Source organism: Taeniopygia guttata, chromosome 9, assembly GCF_048771995.1.
Source record: "Taeniopygia guttata chromosome 9, bTaeGut7.mat, whole genome shotgun sequence".
NCBI lineage: Eukaryota > Metazoa > Chordata > Aves > Passeriformes > Estrildidae > Taeniopygia > Taeniopygia guttata.
The window spans coordinates 21,450,744-21,476,037 of record NC_133034.1 but is presented as its reverse complement, the minus strand read 5'-3'; the positions used below and the strand labels follow the sequence as shown (position 1 = coordinate 21,476,037).

At 44.8% G+C, this 25,294-nt stretch overlaps 2 protein-coding genes and 1 long non-coding RNA gene across 4 annotated transcripts in view; 1 reads left to right on the top strand and 2 right to left on the bottom strand.

Annotated features, from left to right (window-relative positions):
* On the bottom strand, positions 1-4,779 carry GHSR (growth hormone secretagogue receptor). Of its 2 annotated transcripts, none has more exons than XM_072933672.1 (2): positions 3,590-4,779; positions 1-389 (listed from the first exon to the last, which is right to left on the bottom strand). In XM_072933672.1, the coding sequence occupies exons 1-2, from the start codon at positions 4,341-4,343 to the stop codon at positions 133-135; spliced, it is 1,011 nt and encodes a 336-aa protein (XP_072789773.1). In that variant the 5' UTR covers positions 4,344-4,779; the 3' UTR covers positions 1-132. The 2 variants fall into 2 exon arrangements, with proteins under 2 accessions (XP_072789773.1, XP_030136359.3); XM_030280499.4 differs by having other exon boundaries at positions 1-437; positions 3,590-4,774.
* Positions 4,780-8,616: 3,837 nt separating this feature from the next.
* On the bottom strand, positions 8,617-18,263 carry TNFSF10 (TNF superfamily member 10). The gene is made up of 5 exons (XM_002197794.6): positions 17,982-18,263; positions 14,333-14,485; positions 12,865-12,907; positions 12,058-12,174; positions 8,617-11,372 (listed from the first exon to the last, which is right to left on the bottom strand). Exons 1-5 carry the CDS (start codon positions 18,102-18,104, stop codon positions 10,924-10,926), a joined length of 885 nt encoding a protein of 294 aa, XP_002197830.5. The 5' UTR covers positions 18,105-18,263; the 3' UTR covers positions 8,617-10,923.
* Positions 17,551-25,294, top strand: part of LOC115496336 (uncharacterized) — a 22,740-nt gene continuing 14,996 nt past the window's right edge. The window contains exons 1-3 of the long non-coding RNA XR_012057472.1: positions 17,551-18,012; positions 18,806-19,021; positions 22,817-22,982. This is a non-coding gene — a long non-coding RNA (uncharacterized lncRNA). The remainder of the gene's footprint in view (positions 18,013-18,805; positions 19,022-22,816; positions 22,983-25,294) is intronic.

The following is a 25,294-nucleotide window of genomic DNA, read 5'->3' as shown; positions in this document are numbered from 1 at the left end:
AACTGCCCGCACCGCATCGGGGCGACGACCGACGTAGCGCTTCCAGCGTTGGGATTCCCATTCCTTGCCCTCTTCCCCTCCCGTTGTGGCTTTCTGGGGGACTCGGCGGGGATGCTGGGGTGCTGCCTGGTGTCATGTGGTGACGCTGGGCTCTGTCCAGCCGCGGGAGCTGCCCTGCTTGCTGCTGGAGAGGCTCTGCTTGGGCAGGGCGCGGAGTCCGAACAGGCGGCAGGCGGCCACGCGGTACTTCCTCGACATGATGTTGTAGAGGATGGGGTTGATGGCTGCGCTAAGGTAGAAGAGGACAAAGGACACCAGGTTGCAGTACTGGCTGATCACTGCTATCTCCAGGGATCCGGCTTCGAAGGATTTGGAAAATAAGTACCGTCCTACGTGAAAAGGCAACCAGCAGAGTATGAACGCAAATACCACCACAACTAAAATAAAAACAGCAGAAGAAAGTGTGTTAAGGGTGAGTATCAACATACAGGTGATTAACATTCTGTTTTGCAGCTCTGTTCCTTTAACAAATTAATCACAAAGTGTGAAAATGCTTCCCCTAAGCTTTCACTTGTGTCTCAATACATTCTCTGAGAGTATAAATAATATTTAATACACTTGGATCATATCTAAACAGGCTGCCTGAATATTGCCCAACTAATCTGATGTAGCAAACTTCTGACCTATAAAACTTATTTTGCATCAACAGAGTGTTAAAGAATCCAAATGGTTACCAAAAAAGTATAACCATCTATCATCTCCAGTGTTTAACAGAAGCAAATTATATGTGATAGACTCAACACTGTGGTTTATAATGAAGAATGTAATCACTGGGAAGCAAAATTATTTAAGACAAAAAGCAAAATTGTTAAAGCCAAAGGCCCCAAAATAAAACACAGAATGGGGGCTTGTAGTGCATATACGACAAAATAAGATGAGACTGGTGCATTCCTCCAGTTTGTCCATTTTTTCGAACATAAGTTACTCCCAAGAAGAGTAAAACTAAATGTGTACTATATGACTACATAATTATAGTTATACACTATATCTGTAATATTGTTCTACTAGAGTGGTTGCATTTACATGTAAATATCATTCCTGTAGAATAATGGGAATGTGTGTATCTCTGAACACGGGCCCATTGGAATTTTCATCTGAGAGAAAGGGAAACTGTTTCTGTTCATTTCCTTTGCGCCTTTGATCTTTATTATTTTTCATATTGCTCTTTATTATTTTTCGTAATATATTCTATTAATATATTACAGAGAGAAAAACCAGAAAACTCGAGCAAGGGTTTCTGACATTCTTAAGCAATTTTTACAGTTAACCTGTTCATGGAATTACAGAATTGTTTGGGTTGGGAAGGAACTTAGAGAAATTTTTTTTCCAAGCCCCCTGCTTTAAGCAGAGACACCTTTCATGAGACCAGGTTGTTCAATGTCCAGTCCAACCTAACCCTGGTGGGCAGGTTGTGTTAGCAACCTGCTTGTGTTAGCTATCCTCATATCATGTCTTAGAAGATCATAAAAGTCAAATTACTGAGAGGAATGGTTATAGGTATCTTTCCCCAGAAATTCTGCACCAGCATTCCCAAGTTTAAAAGGATGCTTATGCAGGACTCGTGGTGGAGTGGAAAGCACCAGAGTTTGAGGTACAGAATAGGTTTTCCAGCTCTGCATCTTCTTGAGCCAACCACTTCCAGTTTTCCCTCACTATCTTCACTACAAAATTCAACTGATTGCCTAGCTCACATGGGGATTTGAATCCATGTAATGAATATTACCATGATGGTCATTATGAATGAGCAGAGTTTAAAGCACAGCCTATTGTGACTAGAATTTTAAGCACATGTAGGCATGCAATATCCCTAGTCAGTCTTTGACAGTTTGATCTCCATGCCTGCAGAAACCCATGGATTTCAGAAATACGAATAGGGTGTGATAGCTCCTTAGCAAATCAGGCCGTACATTTAGGTGTTTAATTTCAGTCCCAGAAGCATAACCTGTCTTTACAGTTAAAAGAACTTCTGATGCTAATCCCATTTACTTGATGTTCCATGACTTGATAAAACCTCAGAAAGTGCCTTCTAAATTTTAAGCAGAACATTAACACCAGTGAGAGTTGACTGCACTGAGCATCTGCTGCCACTGAGCCCTCACTAACTTCTTCCCATGTTTCTATCAGTCTGTTATCATTTAGGGAATATTGGCTCTCTGTCAGAGGAGAGTCTTGCCACTGCCTGGCTGTTCTCAGACCTTGTAAAAGGAAAAAACAGTGCCTGAAATATTGCAATGCATGGCAACACTTCAGAGCAGAAATAAGCATTTTTCATGTCTTTACCGTTAAGTATATGGAAATATAAGTGTGGTAGTAATATATGTAATTGACTTATAGTCAGTGGAAGTTCATAATCCTGAACCTCTAGAAGTGTGAGCAATTAATTACTTTCAAGGTCACGCTTAGCAGACTGAAGTAATTCTATTGATCATAAAACGTAGCTGAAAGGGCATAAAGAATGCTGCGGGTTTTATTATTCTTCCTGCTGTTGCATAGTAATAAATTAGGACATGAACAAAGAGATCAGATAGGCTCCTATTTGATAATTAAGGTACTTAGGACTCACTGCCACCTCTTGTCTGCCTCATTAGCCCACCACTTCAACCTTGTTGAAAGGAGCCTGTGAAAGCTTCTTCCTGCAGAGCATCTTGTCTCCCCAAAATCCTCGGGATGACTTGCACTGCAGAGGACTTTTGGCTTGGATAAAAGTACGCAGCAGCAGCAGCAGGATTCTGCAGTTTTCAGACACTAAACTGCAGGACAACTTTTTGGGTTTGTGTATCAAACTGCCTCTACATGCACTGACTTAGTATGTTAAAACTCGTGTTTCTTTGTGCCAACCACAAGCGTTGTTTAAAGCATTCAGCAGTGTTGATACACAAAGTTAGGAATGACAGTATCTGTTGTCCTGATCCTGTTTTGTTACAGTCTGTGAAATTTTACAGCATCACACACCTCAAAGGAGACTCAGTGCTCCTGGTTCAGCATATCCTGGGGTTTTGCTAATATGAAAATGCAGATTAATTTTTATAAGCTTACACAGCCATGGTAGGAAATAACCTCTCTTTGCTAAAACCTTGATACTCTTTCCCTATGAATCTGAGTGCACATCATGCCCTGCCTGCCTGGCTGTAGTCTGCAGCTCAACTTCATGGCTTGAGAAGGGTTTAGTTTTAAAATCAAATAAACTGTTCTCTGTAAATAGCATTGGCATCCACAACCAAAGAGCTAAAATGATCAAAAATCTCCAGGGCACAAGCTAATTATAACTGTAGTATTTGTCCTTGTCAGGGGTTCTTACTAATGTTTATTTAACTGTTTGGGAGTCCCCAGCTCAAACCAGTTAGAAATCAATCTAAGGGAGGAGGAGAGTTATCCTACAGCCACCCTTATGTTAACCTTTTGCATGAAACATTTTCTTTCCTTTGGAAGGAACTATAGTAAACTATCAGATAGCTCCCCGTCTTTTTCTCTCTCACACACACACAAGCACACACATCCTTTTGGAAAAACAGAGCAAGAGGACTCGTACCTAACATTTTCACAGTTTGCTTGTTGTTCTTATCCCTGATGGCAGTGTTTGGACCGATATTCTTTCTCTTCCTCCTCCAGAGCTTCCTCCCGATGAGGCTGTACAGCACGGTCAGGCAGAACACGGGCAGGAAAAAGAAGATGCTGGAGGTCCAGACCATGATGGTGAGCAGCCCCGAGCGGATGGCGTACTCTGTGGCTCGGCACTCGTTGGTGCTCAGGGGGTTCGTGCCGTTCTCGTGCTCGACCCCCACCAGGATGAAGATGGGGCCGGCGCTGATGAAGGAGATGGCCCAGAGGAAGAGGATGACCAGCTTGACCTTCCCTTTGGTGATGATGACTTTAGCTCGCAGGGGGAAGCAGATGGCAACGTACCGCTCCACGCTGAGCGCCGTGATGTTGAGGATGGTGGAGTAGGTGCAGCTCTCGCTGATGAACTGGAAGAGCTTGCAGAGGAGGTTCCCGAAGTTCCAGGGCCGGTACTGCCAGAGGCGGAAGAGGTCCAGGGGCATGCAGAGGAAGATGAGCAGGTCGGAGAAGGCCATGCTGGACAAGTAGAAGTTGGTGGTGGTCCTCATGTCCCGGAACCGCGACACCACCAGCATAGTCATGAGGTTGCCGATGATCCCGATGACGAAGAGCAGGACGCAGGCGACGGTGATGCCGGTGAGCACGGGCACGGGGAACAGGTGCAGCGAGTGCTCGGCGCCCGTCCGGTTCTCGGCGCCGCGGCCGCCCGCGCTCCCCTCCCGCATCCTGGCGCCGCGGGCTGCGCATCCCCGCCCGGCGCGGCGCGGCCCTGCCCCGCGCGGTCCCGCTGCTCGCCCGGGCAGGTGCGGGGCCGGGGGCGGGCAGGGACGGCAGGGACGGGCAGGGACGGGCAGGGACGGGCGGCCCCGCTCCGCCTCTCCGCGCTCCGCCGCTCCCCCCGGCCCGGGGCGGGCGGGCGCTGCCGCTGCCGCGCGTCACAGGAGACGTGGGCGCGGAGCGACCCCGCTGCGACCCCCGCGGCCGCTCCCCGAGCCGCCAAACTTTCTTACCGAGCCCCCGGCGGGAGCAGCACGGCTCAGCCCCGCTGGGTCCGCCCCCGGTCCCTGCCCCACCGCCCGCCCGCTTGGGCAGGTGCGGCTGGCGGCGCTCGGCGCTCCCGGAGCCCCGGGGACGTGCCCAGGTGCCCCGGTGCGGTGGTGCCCGGCCGTGCTCCCCGGGCAGGGGTCCCTTCCCCGGGCAGCGTTCCCTTCCCCGGGCAGGGGTCCCTTCCCCGGGCAGGGGTCCCTTCCCCAGCCAGGGGTCCCTTCCCCGGGCAGCGTTCCCTTCCCCGGGCAGGGGTCCCTTCCCCGGGCAGGGGTCCCTTCCCCGGGCAGCGTTCCCTTCCCCGGGCAGGGGTCCCCTCCCCGGGAGGGGTCCCAGCGCTCTGTCCCCGCACGCTTCTCCCCGCGGCGCTCAGCACACGCGGCCGCTCCCGCAGCCTCCTCGCTCCGTATCTTTGCTCTGCCCTTGGATCTTGGCAGGAGCCCGGCCAGGCTCCAGTTCAGTGAAGCTGCAGCAGCCACCCGCTTCTACATGATTTACCTGCAATTAAATTTCAATTCAGCGTGTTACTGCTGTCCTCTGCTCTGCCCTTTGCGGGCGCGGACAGAGCCGCGCTTCCCCAGCTGCGGACTCCTGTTGTACGAAAGGAGAATGGTGTACCCAAGAAATAAGATGTGAGCAGAACGAGGTGGGATCAGAGGCAGTAAACTAACTTCCCACACATCTATATAGGGTGTATCTCACCACCTTTCCAGCTTGTCCCCACAAATTCTAAGGGTAGGTGTGCTGCAGCACACTCTTTTATCACTCCTGTCTGTCTAGAGGGGCTGGATCTCTTGTGTCTCCAGTGCTCTGAATCCATGTTGGCATCTACCTTAACCACAGAATCATGGAATGGTTTGAGTTGAAAGGGATCTTAAAGCTGATCCCATTCCTGCCTCCTGCCGTGGGATACCTCCCACTAGCCCAGGCTGCTCCAAGCTCCATCAGTTCAGCAGGGAAGCAGGTTTGTGCCATTTCCCTGGGCACACTCCAGCGCTGGCATTCCCCTGTCACGGCTGCAGGGCTTTGCTGGAGGGCAGATAGAGCACAAGTGTGATGTGACAATGCTGAGTTACTCTGCCCGTGCCTCTGCCTGTGCCTGTTTTCTGTAATTTGTGCCTTCTGTAATCATGCAAGCATTAGCCTTAGTGCCTCGTCCATATCCTAATTTGGATGATATATTTTTGCAGTTTCACTGGAATCAGTATTCTCATTCCTGCTCATGAACTGTGAGACAGTTTTGCAGCAAGTTACTCAACAGTTGCTAAATCTTATGAGGGATGGCTGCACATTATTGCAGTTGAAAAGGAGGAAGAGCCTAATGTACTTCTCACTTTGTCTACCCAACTGCCTGTATAGCTGTGTTATATGTTTCTGAATAAAAATCATGGGCTTTATGCCACTATGATACAGTTGTTTCATATTAGAATTGTATCCCCAGTATAATTTACATGACATTGCTTTACATTATGGAGGAGATGGCAACTGCTTATGTGGTTAGGCTACCAAATACTTTGCATTATTTTAAGGCATTATCTCACTCCTTTTTAAAACTTTTTTTCCCTAATACATTCTCAGACCAGTGGTGTTAGATGCAGGATGTTTATATTTACTAGAGAAAATGGCCCGAAGCTATAAATGGGACTTTCTATGTAAAGAGGATCTTTCATGAAATTATTTGTTTTTGCTGAACTGTTTCTTTTCAAAAATGACCATTTCTCTTTCCCCAGGGAGAGAAAAGTGTGGGGATTTTTTGTTTGTTTTGCTTGTTTGTTTGCTTGTTTCTGGGTTGGTGGTTTGTTTTGGTTTGGTTTTTTTTCCCTTAGGAAAATAATTTATTGTTTTCTAGAATAATGACTGATTGTGGTGTATATACCAAAATCAAGTACCCAACAGTGACTGAGCAGCAGATCTGTACACTCCAGACAACCTGAGCTTGCAATGTGATGATTTAACCCTGAATTCCTTGGGAGTTTGATGTGTTGTGAGCCAATTGGATCAGAGCTGGCAGTTGTACTTCAAATGCAGCAACATTGCTCTCCTTCTTAAAGGGTATCATGAGTCAAGGGCTCCTCTGGCTGCTTTTCCTGCATGGGACTGGGTCAGGGCCAGAAAACAATGCCAGCCGAGAGAGAAGAAAAGCAGCTTTAGTTTTATTTTTTATTTCTTTGGCAATTGCAGGCCAAATTTGGATGGGATATAAAGATTTGTCATCCACAAACATTGCACGTTAACAGATTCCTGCTTGGGCTTTACATTTGCTGAAGGACAGTTGTGCAGATAGTGGTGACAGAAGAGGTAAGAACTGTGAGAGAAGATGGCTTTAGGCTCCCAAAAGTTATCTACCAGCCCTCAGCTGCAAGAACAGTAGTTTCATGTTGCCAACAAGACAAGGGTGAAGGCATCGGTCTTACTGCAATGAGAGAAAGGGGCTGAAGTTAAGTATTTGTAATTCTATTTCTCCACTAGCTAGATGTATGAGCAAACCAGATATTAAAAAGATAATTTAGAAAACACATTATACTAGACATTTACCTTTCATGGAGCTCTTAAATTATTCGTGTTTCTCTTCAGTAGCTTCAAAACTGCATTGAGCACTGGAGATGAGGTAGAAGAGTTTCTATTTGTGGAGCTTTAAGATTTCTCTCCTATGTTCCATTCTTTCAATTTTCTTCTCATCCAGTAAAGTTCTAATTCTTGTTTATATCAGTCTTTGTTGTCATGGAAATATCTGAAGGCTTTGAACTTACAATCATTATGTGTTTATTGTGGAGAGAAGAAGAAACTGGAAAACAAGACTGTAAGGTAGAGATTCATTATAAAATAATGCACCTCCAAAACTCAGAGAAAAGCAAATTCAGGTTTTTCTATTATATGCAGGGACAGAAGGTGTTTTGCTGCTGTTATAAATGTGGTTTAGAGCAGAAGGTAGCACCTGGTGTATGCTTTCAAAGGTTATGGTTAAGCAACGCTCATCACTGAGGAGTGCTGTTGGAATAGCAGTAATCCAGCTTAATAAAGTAAAACACAGAATAAACTCAAGTTACTTTACAGATGGTTATCTAGCAGTAGTATCTGTAAGCAGACTTCAAAACACTGCTAGTTTATTAATCAGCAAAGCTGTGCTCTGCAGTCACTAATTCTGCAGTTTGGACTCAGCTCCCTGGGTCCCCCCTGGGCATCGTGTTGTGTCCCTGTTCCTCAGGCTCACTCCCCAACTCCAGAGAGAACACGATCCCTTGCTGCAGTGGTTCCACCCCTGCCGTGGGAGGGACACCTGCCACTATCCCAGCTGTCCACCCAACCTGACCTTGGACACTTCCAGGGATCCAGGGGCAGCCACAGCTTCTCTGGGCACCCTGTGCCAGGGCGTCCCCACCCTCACTGGGAAGAATTCCTTCCCAAAATCCCATCTATCCCTGCCCTCTGACACTGGGAGTCCATTCCCCTTTGCCCTGTCATTCTGTGCCCTGGTGAAAAGTCCATTTCCAGCTTTCTTGGAGCCTCTTCAGGTCCTGGAAAATGCTGTAAGTTCTCCCAGAACCTTCTCTTCTCCAGGCTGAACAAACATCTTCTATTGTAGTGTGGTAATGGGTAAAGATCAGATGTTTTGCTGCTAAAGAATTCCCAGTGCTTAAATAATTGCTAAAGCCCTGAAACATGAGAAGTACCTCAAGGGAAATGCTCAAAATTTTGTCCTCTAGTCACAAGATCATTTTCAGGGATTTCTTCAGCTTACTGTTGCCAGATGCTGCTCACCAGCTGGGATTTGGAAGCCAGTTACATGGAATTACACAATATGGCATTGCTCAATAATTTGCATTTTGTCCTTTGCATCTCTGGCCATATATCTTAGTGAATCATATGTGATACCAAGCAATGTCAGGGAAATTATTTAAGACAGGGTTGTCATAGAAGCCATAGGATGATACCAATAATCACTGTGAGACGTAGTAAATCTTTGGTAAAAACATTTTATATAAAAGTCATGTAGAAAAAAATTACAATATTCACATGTTAACACAACCTAAAAGAATTTGCTACATGTGTCATTCAGCATAAAGTGAGATGAAAAGTGTGAGTCAGGACACAGCACAAACAGAACTTGATATATTTTTCCATTCTTCTTTAAAGGTGTCCTGTCTGATATCCCTTGATAATCTTCCCCCAAGATAAGATCTGGCAACCATGCCTTCAGATCACTCAGAAAATTACTATTTGGTGTGATTCCTGTTGCAATATGCCCTGCATGCAGCGATCAAATCTGCTAGCAGGGGTCAGTCCTGTGCTGAAACCACCAAGCCCAGTCCATCTGCAAGGAGAACCTGCAAAAAAGTCTTTTCTCCAAGGTATCAGACATACAGGTATGTAGGGAATGGCTCTGTTCTCCAGCCTTTCTGGCCAGGAGAAAATTTCTGAATTAAATACTGAAATCAGAAAGAAAACTGTAGAAATGTTTTCTGTTCTCTGTCAAAACAGATGATTTGAGAAGGAGGAAAACCAAAATGTTCCAGCAAATGGTGAAGAATTTCACATATTTGTTTGCCACTGAACACAGCACGTGTGACACTGTTAAACAGCCGGCAGAAGTTAAACCTCATTATTTTCAGCTTACACGGGTGTGTTTTTTGGCCCTCACCTGCCAAAAGGAGGGTATTCCTGAAATTCTTCTCTTGCTGCTCCAACACAGCATTTAAGTGAGACGAGCTACCTGTTTGTGTGAATGGCCAGACAAAGCCAGGGGCTGTGTCTGCTGCTGCCAGGGCAGGAGGATGAGCCAAGCCTGTTTACTGCTGAGGCCCATGTGCAGGGGCTGCTCTGATTGAATTACCACAAGGTGCAGGTCAGTGGGAGGGTTCCCACGGCAACCCCAGTGTATTCAAAAAATAGGCAGCCAGACTTTATCCTGCCATCTAAAGTAACATTTGCAGAACTGTCTTCCTTTCCCTCCAATTTTTTTTTCCCACCTTTCCCACTGTTTCCTGTGAATCTGGGCAAAATGCATTCATGATGCAATTTGCTATTCCTCCACTGACAATGCTACAAATGTGCTGATTTGCACTGACTTTTACTGTGCCCACAGTCTAAACTTTCAAATCTTTTTAATACAAAATAGTCATTTTCATAAGAGTTAAAAAATATACTGTTCATTTTTTTTAAAAATGTATTTTACAAAAAACATTGTGAGAATTGTCCACCCATTCCTAAAAATTAAATCAAATAATTACAGCATTATCTAAATAAGCAGCATTTTTGTAACTACAGATAGTTGTGCCTGTTTTCCTAAAAATGTTAGTCATTGGGGTGTGTTATTCTACATTACATCCTATTAAACACAGTCCAGTACAAATAAACATGGAAGAATCTTGTCATGCCTAACTTGCTGCAAATTTCTCACAGAATTCAGTATTTAGGGAAACCCACTTTTTTTTTTTTCTGGATCTAGTTCTTGCTGTCAACAAGTGTAACAGCAACTGCATTACTGAACTTACTGGGAGCCTGGTGAGATGTCTGCAGCAGAGTAATTAACTAAATAGGCACTGTTACAAAATGTTGATCAAAACACAGATTGATTTCAAAAGCTCTTCAGTGTCATTCCAGCAGCTGTTCTTATGTACAATATGCTGTACAAGACAAATGTGTTTACTCAAGACACGATCCTGGAGCATGCTTAAGCACATACTTAATTTCAAGCATGTGGATACCCTGATGTAGTCAGACTGCTTGTGTGCTTAAAATTAATTAGGTGCTTAAGTGCTTTGTTAGATGAGACGAAGATGTGCAGCTTCTGCAAAGCTCCTGTTCAAAAAACTTTGGGAGAAATTCCACAGGCACTTGGGCACAATATGTACAAAGGCTCCTGATATATTCAAGACGGGGTCCCAGCGGAGAGCACAAATAAAATTTGATTTCCAGTCTCAGCATCCGCCATCCCTTTTGCCACAGCTGAGCCAGCCTGGAGCATCTCTGCTGCTGGTGAGCACTTAACTGCCCAAGGTTCTGGCCAGAGGGCTGTGAATCCCTCACACATTCCCAGCCTGGCTGCCTGTGCCTGCACAGAGCATTGCCACCCCCAGCCAGCTGCTGCTGCTCTTCCTGGCTGCTGGAACAGAACCTGGCATGCGGTGAGTGAGCTGAGAAAGGGCAGGCTGCTCTTTTTGGTATCGATACAGCTTTTGCTTGTGATCCCCTATTTTATAGGAATTTAAGCTGTCCCTTACTAGAAAAAACTGGGCCGTTTGGGATCATGATTTTCATGTTCTAACTGATCATAAAGGCTCCAAAAAAACTTGCTTCTTTGTCCATGTCAACTATGTCACTGTTGCTGACAGAGACAAAAATCCTGTCCTCTCTCTTCAGCTGAAACACACCACCTTGATAGATGGAATAAAGTCCATATTCCGCCTTTTTAGACCAGCAGCTTGTCCTTGCACTCTTCATGAGCAAAATGGGCTCAGGGTAATTAGTCAGTTTGTAAACATATTGGACAAGCTGTTTAGGGTTTCTGATTTGTCCCAGCAAATCTGAGTCCTCGTTCTCGTTTTCACGGAAGCGAAAGTAAATTTGCGAGTAGATGTAATAAAAGCCCGTCTGGGGTATCACTAACTCGCCATTTCTCAGCTCCACGTTGTAAAGGAAGGAGTGGCCTTTTCTTGATGATTCCCAGTTGTTTATTTTGTGTCCAAATCCTCTTCTGGGAAAGGGATTTACTTGAAAAGAAAAAAAGAAATGTTAACTTAAAAAACAGGTAGTAGTGTGTCTGCTAGCTGAGGAGCCTGGTTTTTAATAACAAAGTAAGGAAACCTGCTCTTTCCAGCAGTTCATTAGGTCCATCTCACAACAATTTGATGGTCCATAAGTAAGCTTTATGTGGGAATTAACATGAACTGCCTTTATTTTTAATATTTGTGCCCCCAAGTAAGGGGAAAAAGTGATGTTTTTACTTAGTAACAAAGTTAAAATATCCATTAGTGTCTGAGACCCTCTGAAGCTGCAGAAAGCCGAGCAAGCCCTTCATTAACATGGTCTGAATGTCAAGTCTCTCCTGTCTGTCTCACATTTCTAATAGGTCTGTCACCATAGCAGCTGGGACTCGCACAACCGACAGAAGGAAATGAAAGAGGAAAACTTAGCACTAGCAAGAACATTTAAATTTCTTTTTCCTCCTAATGAGGGCTCCAAAAGAAGAGCTAGGGAGGTACCCAGAGGAAATGGGCTTCCTCACTGTTTGGTGGGAATTAGCAGAAAAAACCCAATGTCTGGGACAAGACAATTCGTTTCCTACTACAAACTCAATACAAGTATTAAAAGGTGTTTGTAAGCACGAGGCTAGCAATGGGAGAGTAATTTAATTAATTTGGTGGTCTTTATGTCTGGTTAAAGGTTTCTCCTTACTGCGTGGGGACAGGGAGCTCCTCCTGCTGCTGCTGCCCGTCAGGTGCGCCGCGATCCTGCGGCCGGGACCGCGTGGCTGCTGCGCCTCCGTGTGCGGCAGGGCCAGAGTCTTTTCAACTGAAAGGGAAAAGAAACCCCACTTCAGGAACAAGGACTTTAGAAAGCACATCTGTTCCATCTAACTTGATTTTAAGGAATAGCTATGCCACTTTTTAATTGACTAAATCATAGACTGATGGCTGATTATTGGCTAATAAGGCTCAAATTCCGCTTTCACTGTTGCTCATGAAATGTCTTTAAGTGCCTCTTTGTTCTCCTTTTTCTCCTCCCTCTGCCTTCAAGCTATCAACAGACAAAATAACCCACAGTACTCAATTTCATGGTTAAATATTCCTAATTTCCTTGTGACTTTGCACTTGGAGGCTGTAATACTTTCACCCAGCATCTTTAGTGTGAGCTTCAGCAGAGCTATTCCTTAACTGGTCTCTGCAGCACTGTGCTGCATGTTCCAGGAGCTGGAGTACTGGGAGGGCTTTTTAAAACATCCCCCATACACATGGGACTGACATCTAGAGGCTGAGTCCTCTGCATGCACCTTGGTTACCTTGCTCTAACACTTGACAGTAATTCTGGCTCCTGTAAATTTACCTTCTAGTAATAAGTAATCATTTTTCGCCTACATTCGATGACTTGAAGCCAAGACAAGATCTTAGTCAGTTTTCTGCACTTCTAAAAAAATCAAGTCATTACACATCAAGTGCCACTAGCAGCTCCCTTTTACCACAGGTAATAAAATTATTACAATACCGTTGATTGCAGATATGTTTTCCTCGTAGCTTTTTGACATCATCTGCCAACAAAAACAGTAAAAATGAATTAGCTTGTCAGCTGAGGCTGACAGGGGCAGGAAAAAGACACACCTTTTTTTTTGCTAATGAATAAAGGGGATTCTGGATTTGATCAACAAATTAAGCAATTTCCCTATTAAGCAAATAGGGAAAAAAAGGTACCTATTAGTTTGTTGTAATAAAGAATTTCTATGTTTACATCTTTTAGGTGATGAAAGACATGGGAAGATATTTTCAAGAATGTTGAAAAATCTGAATCTCATGCTTCTCTCAAATAAGAGAAGTATCCAAGCACCAGCTTCCATTTGCTTGGCAGTGTGAACTATAGGGTTGTAGATCTTTTAATTTATTTTTATACCTCTGCCTATCTAAGATCTTAATCCAGCATATTTTACTTTGTGCATTCCCCTTCTTCATAACTGTTTGCTGACTGCTGGCACAAACCAGTTTGGTTTGGACAGTGGTGCAGCAGCAGCAAGTGTGGTGATGATTTACCTGGGTGGCTAATAAAGCCTGTATTGCCAAATTTTGATGGGTTTTGTCCTGCCACATTTCTGTTATCCATCTACCCTAATAGTAATAGTGGTATTATCATAATTGTAACTCATTTCTGGCACCCAGCCTATGTTTTTCTAAGCAATCAGAGAGCTAGTAGGTATATTAGCCAATTAAAACAATGCTTTCTTTGTGCAGAAGTTCAGGGACTTCACAGGCAGAGCTCCCACCAAAGGAGCTGAGATCTCTGAATACAAATAGAGAATCTGGTTTGGACTGCAAGATCTGTTTTTGCCAGGAAATTTCAGCCAGAAGAGAATTGCTATGGATAAGCTTGTTTATGTGCTGGAGATGGGATTTTGAAAGGTGTTCCAGAAAATTTTAGCCTCTGTGATCTTTCAGCCAGGCTGACTTTGTTCTCTGCAGCCAAAACGATATGAACAGTGTGTAAGTCACGCAGGAGGTGCTCTTTGGGAAGGTGCTGTGCCTGATGCTGCGTGCCCACTTGCTCTTTCCTCCATCACTGCATCACAGAGCTCGTGACTGGAGCACTCCTTGGGCACCTTTGTACCTCTCCCTGTGTTACATTTAATCTCATTTTCTCTCCCCAGTCTCCCTGTGTTTCCAAAGAGGCAGTGACAGCTCTGATAGCACCATGATCTGTATGGTCAGGTAGAAACCCTGAGGTATTTCAGATAAGCCAACCCACCACTAGAATTTGCTTGGTAAAAGCTGACAGTCTTTATTATTTCCTGAATGCAATGAAACCAACAGCTTTCATGGGCTGTTTTTTCCTTTGCTTCAGTGCAAGCACTCTGCAGCTGGAGCTGTGGCCTGACAATTGCTTTGCAATAAAACAATCTGAGCCTCCTTTATTCTGCTATTAGGATTCCTTCAGCTGTAACAACACCAAGCACACTGTTCCCAAATACCTTTTTAATTAACTTTCCCAGGTGCCATTTTACTTGCCAGCAGGGATCAGCCTCTCTGTCTTCACTTTCGAGGAGCTCCAAGTTTTGGATGGAATTTCCGATCTCCTCCCCGGTGAGACAAGCGATGCCGCCCTTGGAGTACGAGTCCTGGAGCTGCAGCAGAGGGAAAAGCCAGGAGTTTTCATCCATCTGTTTGCAGCTGTGGTATGTCACTATATTCACTAAGTGACCAGAAACACACACTTTTTTTTCTCTAAAGCATTTGCTAGTATGATGCAAGTAGGGCTATATGAACAACAAGAGGATTTTTTTCATCCTGATCTGACATATTTATATATGAGGGCATACCTCAGATGCAAAAATATGCTTGCATTATCTGCATAGACATAAATCTGGTATCCAGTATTCAACTTAATAGGTTTTTTGAAAATTCAACACCCAAATCCCTGATGTTGGAAACTCTTTAGAGTCTCTAGTTCTCCATTAGACACATTTCTTTAGCACAATATTGTTTTTTAAACAAATTATTGAGGAGGAAATCAAATACTAGAACTTAAAAGTATTTTCTGTGCTGTATTTTCTACCAATTGCATTTATAATCCAGACCTTTGCTGTTATACATCTCTGTACCATATCCTCCCCATGTGCCATTTGGTGTCTCTCCTAACACCATTAGTCCTAATAATCCAGACAACTGCAACGACATTTGAGTACAAACAAAATTATAACGCTAGATGGTTTTAACATCAAAGTATCAAATATCTGTATCCCCTAGTCATGGAGAATTTATTTTTTTTCCTTGCAAAGATTGAAGAGATTGGCAAAACTCCTTTTGGCTCCAAGGGAACCTGACTGGGAGGGTTTTCCTGGTGGAGATCTCTCTCCAGGCTCCCTGCGGATGCGACTCCAGCTGGCGCTGTTGGTTATTGTGGGAGCACAGAACCTGAGAGCAGCCCTTGTTTGCTTGGCACTGGGCTCCTGCTGCATCAGCTGCAGACTGGTCAGGCTTGGGGAGCCAGCAAAGCACCACGGGCACTTGGAGGGAACAGCAAGAAACATGCAAAGCATTCAGATGGAATCCTGCTAGTAGCATTTAAATTACACTCTTTTGTTGTGTTAAAGCAGCTTGGTTTGGTTTGCTAAACAGATGCAGTTTTTAGCTGTTCTGGAGACTGGGGTACTGAAAGCAACAGGTGGATTTTCTCCTTCACACTCCATGCTTTTCCTGGCTGTTGGAAAACAAAGGTGTTTAGGAAGAGATTTCCTGCTACAGGGGCAGGAGATGTCACCTCCTTCTAGGCCCACCTTCAGTTTGCAGCAGCAGATTCCACTGAGCTTCAGCTAGTACTTGAAATTATGCATTTTGGAGGCAGCAGAAAGAAAAGGGTGTTTGTGAGAGTTTCTGTGTCTTTGCCAAGGAGTACAGCGGTATTTTTAAATCAGGTTTCAAGAACTCAAAGTGATTAATATTATGTGCTCATTAAGGTAAAACTACAGGCTCAGACCCATTTAACTATACAATGAGCTTCTATAAAAAAGTAGTTTGACGAGTTTAAGAAAAAAAGCCAGACACAGGCAAGTTGTGAGGTTACTGTTTATTCGCTTGCAGACTTGTCCCAGCTCAGCTCCCAGCTCTGCCCTCCCATTTGGGAGCAAACACTCCTGTGCCTCTGCCTCCACCTTACCTGCTCACTTTTCCCCAAAACAGCTTCATTCTCCTGGCACTGGGACCTTACTTTGTATGCAGTTTGAAACCTCAGGGAATGCCACCCTGCAGCAGCACATTATGGAACCGAGGGACTGCAATTTCTCAAATGAGGTTTATCTGCAGCACTGAACCCTTTGGGGACACAACTCCTGCAGGAATCTTATCTTGCAGAGCCTCCCTCCTGTTAGGAGTGGTTACTGGACTGTTGTAGGAAAAGAAGGAAGCCTGAGATTGTTCTCCTTCCAGCCCTGTATCCTGAAGCACAAGAACTTTATTGTCTCAGTACTTCCTCTTAAAGCAAAACATTTAAACAAATGTCATCTTCCTAATCAGGTTACAAGAGCTGCAATGAACAAACTCTGCTAGTTACCAGCATGCTTTTTGTAGAGCTAGAAATACCTGCAGTCTGCAGTCTGTGCAGCCACAGTAATCTGGGGAAGGTGTAGAAATGCAGGTATTGCAAACAAAACAAAAAAAAAAAAAAAAAAGGGAAGAAAAATGTGCAGATAAAAAAAATCACAGTTTATCTACAGAGATTTATTCCACATGCACGATGTGGATGTGGGAAAGCAGGCTGTGTCTAGATTAGGTTTTTCCTGTTTATTGTGCACTAAATGGCACATGCAGGAATATGTGTTTAAGGTACCCCCTTCAGAGCTAGCAACCTTTGTTTGCAGCCCAGCACAACTTCAGTTTGGACAGATTTAACCTTTCACAACAAATGCAGGCTTGTTATTCTTCAGAAACGGTGAGTTGTATTTTGGGCAAGTCCCTGGGATGTGGTTGTGTCCCAGGTGTACATGTTTGAATAGAAGGAAGGAAAAGATAAGTGTGGTTACTAATTACTTAGATTGGCATGTTTGTTAGCAAGGGACTCTGAACTGTGTGCATGAAGAAAGGAGGATGCCTTTATATATTTTTCTTCATTAGCAATCATCTAACCTGATTTCATAAAGTGAGCACATTTCTGTGACTCCCCCATTGGACAGGCACAGGTATAAATTCAGCAGGAAAATCCGTTTTATATATTTTGAAAGTATGAGCATTGGCTCCTGTTGCAGAACACTGCACACCCTTTGCCTCACAGAGAGCTCTGACATCTCAGAATACTTCACCTATTAAATCTAATGTGGAGTAAATGCATATATAGCATAATATGCATATCTACATTATTATTAATACTGTAATTAATTATGCATCACTGAGTGCTTATATACAATAGTAACTGACATTTATGCAATACTTTCTGAAGCTGTACATGTACAGAACACTTACCTCCAGGCAGGTTTACCTGTGTGCCGGGAGTAACAACATCCAGGCACAACTTACAGCAGGCCAGACAATTTGGGGCAAGACCATGGAAACCCTGAGTAACAAGGGTCCTTGAAAAGCAGGGCCACAAACATGGGACTAAATTCAACCTTCTTGGAGCGTAAATGATCTTTTCCAAGGAGAGGGAAGAGTTAAGCGGCAGCTGCTATGCCTCAAGGGTGGCTGCAAGCATCTAGACTATACAGTGGGTATGTTACAAGTTACTCTGGGGAATGCAGCGGTGTTTGCCGTCTGCTACAGTTCCTTTAGGATTAGTCAGTCTTAAAACCATGTATTATTTACAGGAAGAATCCACGAGGCGCTTGAGCTTTTCCTCAGTCTGGACTGACCGAGTCTATTCCACCCATCCCTCCCGCACCGCAAAAAGTGATGAGACGGCGAATTTGCGCTCTAATGAGAAACACATTTCCTGCGAAAGCGCCGAACTGTGTCGGCTCGGGTCTGACACAGCGCCTGTCCCGGCTCGGAGCTGCAGTCCCCGCGGACAAAGGGCGGCGAGCGGAGCTCGGCCCGCGGGGCTCAGCTGCCGGCATCCCCCGCCCGCCCAGGGCCTGTGCCGGGGCCCGGGCCGGCCAGCGCGGCTCCCCCACCGCCGAGCCCCCCACAGACCTGTCGCAGCTCGCTGGTGAAGTAGAGGAAGGTGAGGGCCACGCACACGGACTGCAGCAGCACGGCGGCCACCAGCACGGCCCCGCAGGTCTGCGCGGGGCTGGGGCCGCCCGCCGGCAGCATGCTGGGGCTGGCTGGGGCTGGCTGGGGCTGGCTGGGGGCTCCGGGGGCTCACGGCCGCTGTCCCGCGGCGAATGCGGCCCCCGACGGCCGCGGCGCTCAGCCCGCCCCGCCGGGGATGGATGGAGCGGGCGGAGCGGGGGGAACCTCCCTCGGGCGGGCCCTGCCCCCTTTGTTCCAGCCCTCCTTCTCTTGTTTTTGTCCTCCGTCTGTTCCTGCCCGCCTCTCCAGCTTTCCCGCCCTGCATTCTCTCCTTCCCGGGTCCCGCCGCTTTCTCCGCCTCCCCGCAGCGCGGGATCGTCGCTAAGATGTGCGGTCTCCGAGCAAACGCTCCCTGAGAGTTTGCCACCAGAGAATGGTGGAAGCTGGTTTTTAAAAGACATTGAGGCTCTGGTTATGCGCGCAGATAGGCACGGAGTCTCTCGAGTTCAAGCTGTGTAGTAAAATCTTCGAATCACGGATTGGTTTGGGTTGGAAGGGACCTTAAAGTTCAGCTCGTCCTTTACCATGGGCAGGGACACTTTCCACTATGCCAGGTTGCTCCAAGCCCTGTCCAACCTGGCCTTTGACACTTCCAGGGATGGAGCATCCACAGCTTCTCTGTGCAGCCTGTGCCAGTTTTTCACCACCCTAAGTGTAAAAATCTTTTCATTGTAAATAACGTCTTTCTTATACCTAATCTGAATCAATGCCTTTCTTCACAGGAGAGGTGCTCCAGCCCTCTGAGCATCACTCCAATAGGTCCATGTCCTTCCTGAGCTGCCCTATCCAAGTTCTATCCTCTGCAGCTTCTCCTGTGGAGCTGAACCATCACAGAAAGGTGCTTGTGAGCTAAAAATCAGTGCCAGGAGCTGCCAGTGCTGCCAGTGCTTCTACACCCTGGTCATGACATGATACTTGGCACAGTACATGGACATCAGGTACATTTTGAGCTTTCTTGATCTGATGGCACTTTGGGGTTGGTTTGGTTGGTTTTCAAACCTCTAAGGCTCCTTCTTGAAAGCTTTTCTCCAAACTGTTCCACCCAGATAGAAGTTTTCCAAAGGTATGTCCATACTTTAGGGTGTGTCCATTAACTTTCCCTGGGGTTCTGGTTCCTTCACCTCCCACAGACTGGGTTATAGCCAAATCCATAATTATCTGCTGATACTTTTAAATCAGCAGAGGTAGCGCCTCTGCTGGCTGTGCAGCCATGGAAAACTGGGATTTCAAATCCAAGTGCAGACATGTGAGTCAGGTTACTTCCATGCTGTTGACTGCAGGATGTGATGAAATTTTGTTCCTGGATGCCAGGATGCAGGTGGGAGTTCTCAGTATAATTACAGGGGAAAATTAAAATCAAGATCTCTTAATCTCCTCGGACTATTGAGGTCATGTTTAGAAGGTGTAACTGCATTGTAATCAACCATTTAGAGGAAAATTGGTTTTTCTTCCATCATAATGTAACAAAATAATCCCTCAATCCCTGTTCACGTGGAAGAGTTCATTTGTCTGGTTCTTTGAGACATTCAATCTGTGTGCCAAAACAGTTCATATCCGGGTAATTCCAGCACAAATGTCAGATGGAGAAAATTAACATCTTTCAAACGTGAGCTCATGGTCCCCTCCTATGACTTCTCAGGAAAGTCAGTGTGACACTTTGGACTCCTTCTGATTTATCAGGGTTCATAAATTCCTAAGAACGACATTTCATCTGAGAGAGTCATGTGAAGAATCAGTTCAAAAGTGACAAGCTAACTAGAAGCAGTTAAAAATTTGCAAACTAACTTGGACAACGACTCCTGCCTGCTGAAGGGAGCTTTTGTGGCTATTCATTCCAGTTGTTTAGGGAGGTCCTATCTCATTTGAAGGAGTTTCCTTTCAAAAAGAATAGAACCAAAAGCGAAAGAGAGCCAGGGCACTACAGAGCACTCTTGTTTACAATCAGGAGTTGGTTTTGATTGTGTTTTTCTGGCCCCTTCATGGCTTTCTCTTTTCAATAGAATTATTTTGTAGGTTAGAGGAAAGATTTTTTTCAAGACCCAAATACTCATTTTGTTGCCCTCTATCAGGCATGGTCTGTGTCCCCCTGACCCATCATTTTAAATCCTCCATGGGTATTTCTGATTTACTACTTATTTAATTAGTGCCAGTCTTGCAAGGCAAAATTAATGAAGTATGATTTGTAAAGAGCAATGGGAAAAGCACACTCAAATCCGTCTCTTCAAAAAATTATGAGATCACTATCTTTCTGAAGATTTAAGATCTGGTTTTTTTCCACACTGACAGGATATTCCAAAAGTGAAACTCCAACCATTTCCAGCATTGAATGCACTGGAAAAGTTTTGCTACTTTCAATGCCCACTTTTCTGAAATTATTTTTGTCTCTAATAAGTGTAAATTTATACTGAAAATAATTTATTTTAAAGGTTCCAAGAGTTGAAAATTAGTGTTTTGATGAAATTTTGCCACAGTAAAGCTGGCGCATTGACACCAGTGGGAAGGAATGGTGTTAGCATACTTTAAAATAGAACCAAGTCATGTGTGTTTGTGTAGTGCTAGACCAGGGCATGTCCCCAACAAAACCCCTGATACTTGCTGGCTCCTTCATCCTGTTAAAGCTTACTCAGGGAGCCATTTAATTAGAGATAAACCTTAATCTGTTCTGTGGACTTAGGATGTGTCACTTGGCATGTCAAGGAAACAGCTGGCAAGGGACCTGCCACGCTTGTCCCCAGCAGTGTGACAAGTAGGAATGTAAAATGGCTCTGGAAATGTGTAAAAATGAAGGAAGAGTGACTTGGAAAAGTCCTTCAGTTCCCATTCCTTAATGATTGCAGGGATGGGGGTGATGATGCTTTCAGAGAGGATGCTTTCCAAGGCAGACAAGCAGAGCTGACTTTCTGGTATGTAGCAGCTCTTGACTTTGATTTCTCTGCTGAGCAGTAAAAGGAGCTGAGTTTTTATCACAGCATGTGAACATGGGAACTACACAGTGCTGTAGCTGCAGAGAGGGGATGAAGCTGCTCTTCCTTCCCCCCAGCAGCACCTGAATGCTGCTCTTGGTTTGGGCTTTGCTTCTCCAGCTATCAGTTCCCGGAATGCAGGCGCTGCCTGTTTGGCTCTGAGAGCACAGTGGGAAATTCCTGTTTCCTCTCCTTCCTGAAGGGAAGGGGAAGTTCCTTCCCACCTCTGCAGCCTCCCAGTTCATCTCTGGGGCACTGCCATGCTCAGCTTCAGGGCACAGCTCATGAATAGCACCAGCCTGCCAAGCCCCCCAGTTAAGCAGGCAGCACAGGGTTAACCCTGCAGTGTGCTCCTGAGCCCTGCACATGTGCTGGACAGATCACATCTGCCTCCTGTGGTTTGGTTATTCCTTCATGGTCCCTGTGCCAAATTCCAACCTCATCTTTTACTGTCACTTGTAAACCATCTCAAATCCATGAGTTCATTGTGATTTGTACTGTCAGGGGATCAGGATCTATTTATCAGTGCCATACCCTTTTGGCCCGTGGTGTTACACAAACAACTGCAATTGTTTGGCTGGCCCAAAACACACCTATGAATTAAATTAGTCAGAGCTGACATCTCTCTTTTAATTTCCCAAGCAGTGGATTTGATAAAAAGAGCAGGCACTATCTTGCATGGACATGCCACAATCATGTCCAAAAGTGCTGTAGAAACAGTATTCCAGACCTAACTTTGGATCTCTCAATTTTGGTTAAGAAAATACTTAATTAAAAATAAATACCTTTTGCCTGTTAATGTACTGTGTCTATTTTAAGTTGGTTCTTAACTTTAGTCAGGTATATAGGGGCACTTGCAAAAGTACATTGTCCCTTCTGTGTGCTTGTTATGAAATCTCTCTTTGAGACATTTAGTATCATAAAATCACTGGATGGTTTGGGTTGGAAGGGACCATAGAGCTCATTCAGTTCCAACCCCTGCCATGGGCAGGGACACCTTCCACTACCCCAGGTTGTTACAAAGCCCTATCCATCCTGTCCTTGGACACTCCCAGTGATGGGGCAGCCACAGCTTCTGTGGGCACCCTGTGCCAGGGCCTCATCACCCTCACAGGGAAGAATTTCTTCCCCATATCCCATCTAATTCTGTCCTCTTTGAGTCTGAAGCCATTCCCACTTGTCCTAACACTAGAACTTCTTGAACTTTCAAGCACCAGATATTGTCATGAGGCACATCCCAGGAAAGCACCCACGTGTTACCCACTGAATGAATACAGCTGGTTTCACTAAGGTGCCCTGACTCAAGATTCCTTCCCACAGTGGGGGTTTTTTAACATAAATCATTTCTGTGTCATTGCTTTAACTATGATATGTAAATGCCACAACAGAGAGTTTCTGTTTGACAGAAAGGTCTCACATTTCAACATTTCTGTTAGTCTTGAAGTGACAGGTTTTGGTTAAAGAAAAGTTTCTAAATATGTCATTTTGGAATAATGGAAAGGACTTTATCATTGCAACAATGTATGTATTCATTGCAAGGACACATGGCTCTGCTTTCCTGTATTCCCCAGAGATCCCTGAAGTAGCAGCAACTCCTTTCAACTGCAGATTCCAAAGCTGGACCTGGCCTTGTGGCTGTTCCCTTGTGACACAACCAGCCTTGTGTGAAGCATAGATGATGCTCCCTGGCTAGGGGAGCAAAGGGAATATTTATAGATGCTCTTAAGTCTTTTTCTGTGTTACACTAACAAAGTGATAATGTTGAAATAGGTTCATTGCAATCTCAGCTCTGGAGGGAGCTGGGAAGAGATCCATAACACATCCATCTGCCTCCACAACATTTCAGAGAGGAAGAATTGTCCCTGGCACACAGCAAAGCCTTGCTATGCAATCAACTTAAGCCTTGAAGCATGAAATTTGATTTTCTTTACCATAGGTAAGTGCTTTTAAACTCCACTAAAAATGGATGACAAATATTTCTCTCTAGGGTGCCAGTTGTGTATGCAGCGAAATTACCTTTTTTTTTGAGGCTTCTCAGCAAAGCATCTGTCACATACCTGTCTATCTTCATCTGGGTTACAGATTCTTCCTGGGACATACTGAAATCAGTAACAAGGCTATAGGTAGAGAAATAAAGGAAATTTGTGTTTCCTTGCTGAGGGAATCTGCCATTCACAGTCCTCTGTGCTGCTGGCAACATGTCCAGGGCGCTTCTCAGATGGGCTCTCCCAGCTGGCAGCAAAATGCTGTGGATGCAGAGGAACTGGGGAGGAGAAGGTGGGGGTGATTTGTGCTTCCAAGAAGCCTTTTCCCTCTTCCTGGCAAACCAGGGCTGTATCTTCTCTTGCCATTGAAAAAAACATGGAGTGAATCAAGTTCTCAGTTATGTCCAGAAAAATCTGTTTTCCTGATGTCACAGTTTGGTTTCAACTACAACATGTTTAATCTGGGTTGAGGTTATGTGGATTGGATTTTGCATTTCTATCAGCACAGCCCTCATGAGAGCACAGTAATGGCAGTGGGGAAGAGCTTTGTCTGTGTCTGCAGCTACAAGAACATCACTGTGACATAAAAGGTGATACCCATTGCTGTGTCTCCACTTTCTGGGCTTATTTACTCTGTGCTCTGCTGCTGGGGATGCTTTGGGACTGTCTGGTGGCTGCTTTGTTCTGAGGAGTGGCAGAGACCCTGGGAAACATCGTGGACTCTGATCTATACATGTGGATCCAGCTCCTGGATGATTGAGCAAGTGCTGCATATTTCACTCTACATGCTACTACACAAACATTCTTCCACTGTTTCATTTATGTCTATTGAAAGACTTCATGCCAGTAGCCAGAAAAACTCCTTGGCTCAGTCTTCCATCTCTATGATTAGTGTAAAAAATAGAGAATAACAAGAAGAGAATGCAGCCATGAATACTGGGGCTATTTTACCCTGAGTGATGGATGTGGAGGGAATTCCTGGGAGTGGCATGCAGTGACTTTCACACAAGAAACACTTTTAAATCCTTCAGTGTGGGAGTATCTGCACCACCTTAAATGTGGTTCTTTTCAGATTGACAGCTGTGAATTTAGGGGAGCTGGTTCAGGGACTAGCCAGGTGAGTCGGGGTTAGCCAGGCTGTCCAGAGGCTTGTGAGTGGGAAACACAAGTCAGTGGAACCCCTGCAGGACAGGAGGAACTTGAATTCCTGGTGGGGATTGCTTGGTTATCAGTTAGTTGGAGCGAAGCTGGAAGGAGACCTTGGCTATGGTGAATATGCCAGTCATATCCAGGGTGGTGATAAACAATACATGAGCTTTATGTTATAAAGGTACTGTATAAATATCAATTGCAGGCATTATATTAGAATTTTGTGTATCTGCATCTTTGGTGACCAGCTGGTATTTTCAGTGACACCTAACTGTGAAGGCATTTGCCTTCTGTCCTGAAAATGGGTGATTATAGGGCAGGGAGCAGAAATTTCCCATAGCTACTGCCAAAGAGAGCATTGAAACAGCTCTGGGCCAGTTTGCTACAAGAACAGAGACTGAATTGATATGGAGCTGATAACAGATGGCAAATTTTGCTAGATGCAAGATGTTTTCTTGTGCTTGTACAGCACTGAAACTCAGTAAACAGAAAGAGCTCAAGGAAGAATAGAAAGCAAAGCAGTCTCCTGGGTCAGAATGCATTTCAGTTTCATCATTCCTACTCCAAAGTTGTGTAATATTTAACTGAAAAAAAGACATTTATAACTATAACAATATTTAACTAAAAGCAAACTGCAGTGTACTTCATCGAGCTGCAGTATATTTACTCTTGGACCGAGATTTTTTCGCTTTTTCTCACTAATTTTCAACTTAAACTCAAAGCTAACCCTGATTAGCAAAAATCATATCACAAACACTTCCCTGGGCTCTTTGAAGCAGATTTTCTTATTTACTTGGAAAGGAAGTTGGAAAAGGCTCCTGACAATAAATAATACAAAAAATCTTAAATCAGAGAACATAACATTTGTTTAAAAAAAAACCCTCACTGGTTTAAGAGCTAGTGATTGCTACACAGCAATCAATTTGCTCATTCTGAGTAACCACTTGTCTTTTTCCATTAATTTTTAGCTAGCCCTAAGATGTAACCTCATACATGAATACTCCACCAAACAAACCCTGGAGACTTTTTCATATCTTAGCAGGCAAAACGTTCCCAACTTGTTTCCAACTTTGTTCACTCATTACTCTAATTTGTCTGAACACCACCACAGCAG

Bases quoted from the DNA above. Each gene is read 5' to 3' on its own strand.
- TNFSF10 (XM_002197794.6), bottom strand. From the start codon at position 18,104: ATGCTGCCGGCGGGCGGCCCCAGCCCCGCGCAGACCTGCGGGGCCGTG. The intron at 12,175-12,864 runs GTATTGTAATAA...TTTCCCTTTCAG, and splicing joins AAACATATCTGCAATCAACG to TTGAAAAGACTCTGGCCCTG. The intron at 11,373-12,057 runs GTAAGGAGAAAC...TTTCTTTTCAAG, and splicing joins GAGCTCCCTGTCCCCACGCA to TAAATCCCTTTCCCAGAAGA.
- GHSR (XM_030280499.4), bottom strand. From the start codon at position 4,343: ATGCGGGAGGGGAGCGCGGGCGGCCGCGGCGCCGAGAACCGGACGGGC. The intron at 438-3,589 runs GTACGAGTCCTC...TTTTTATTTTAG, and splicing joins GCAAACTGTGAAAATGTTAG to TTGTGGTGGTATTTGCGTTC.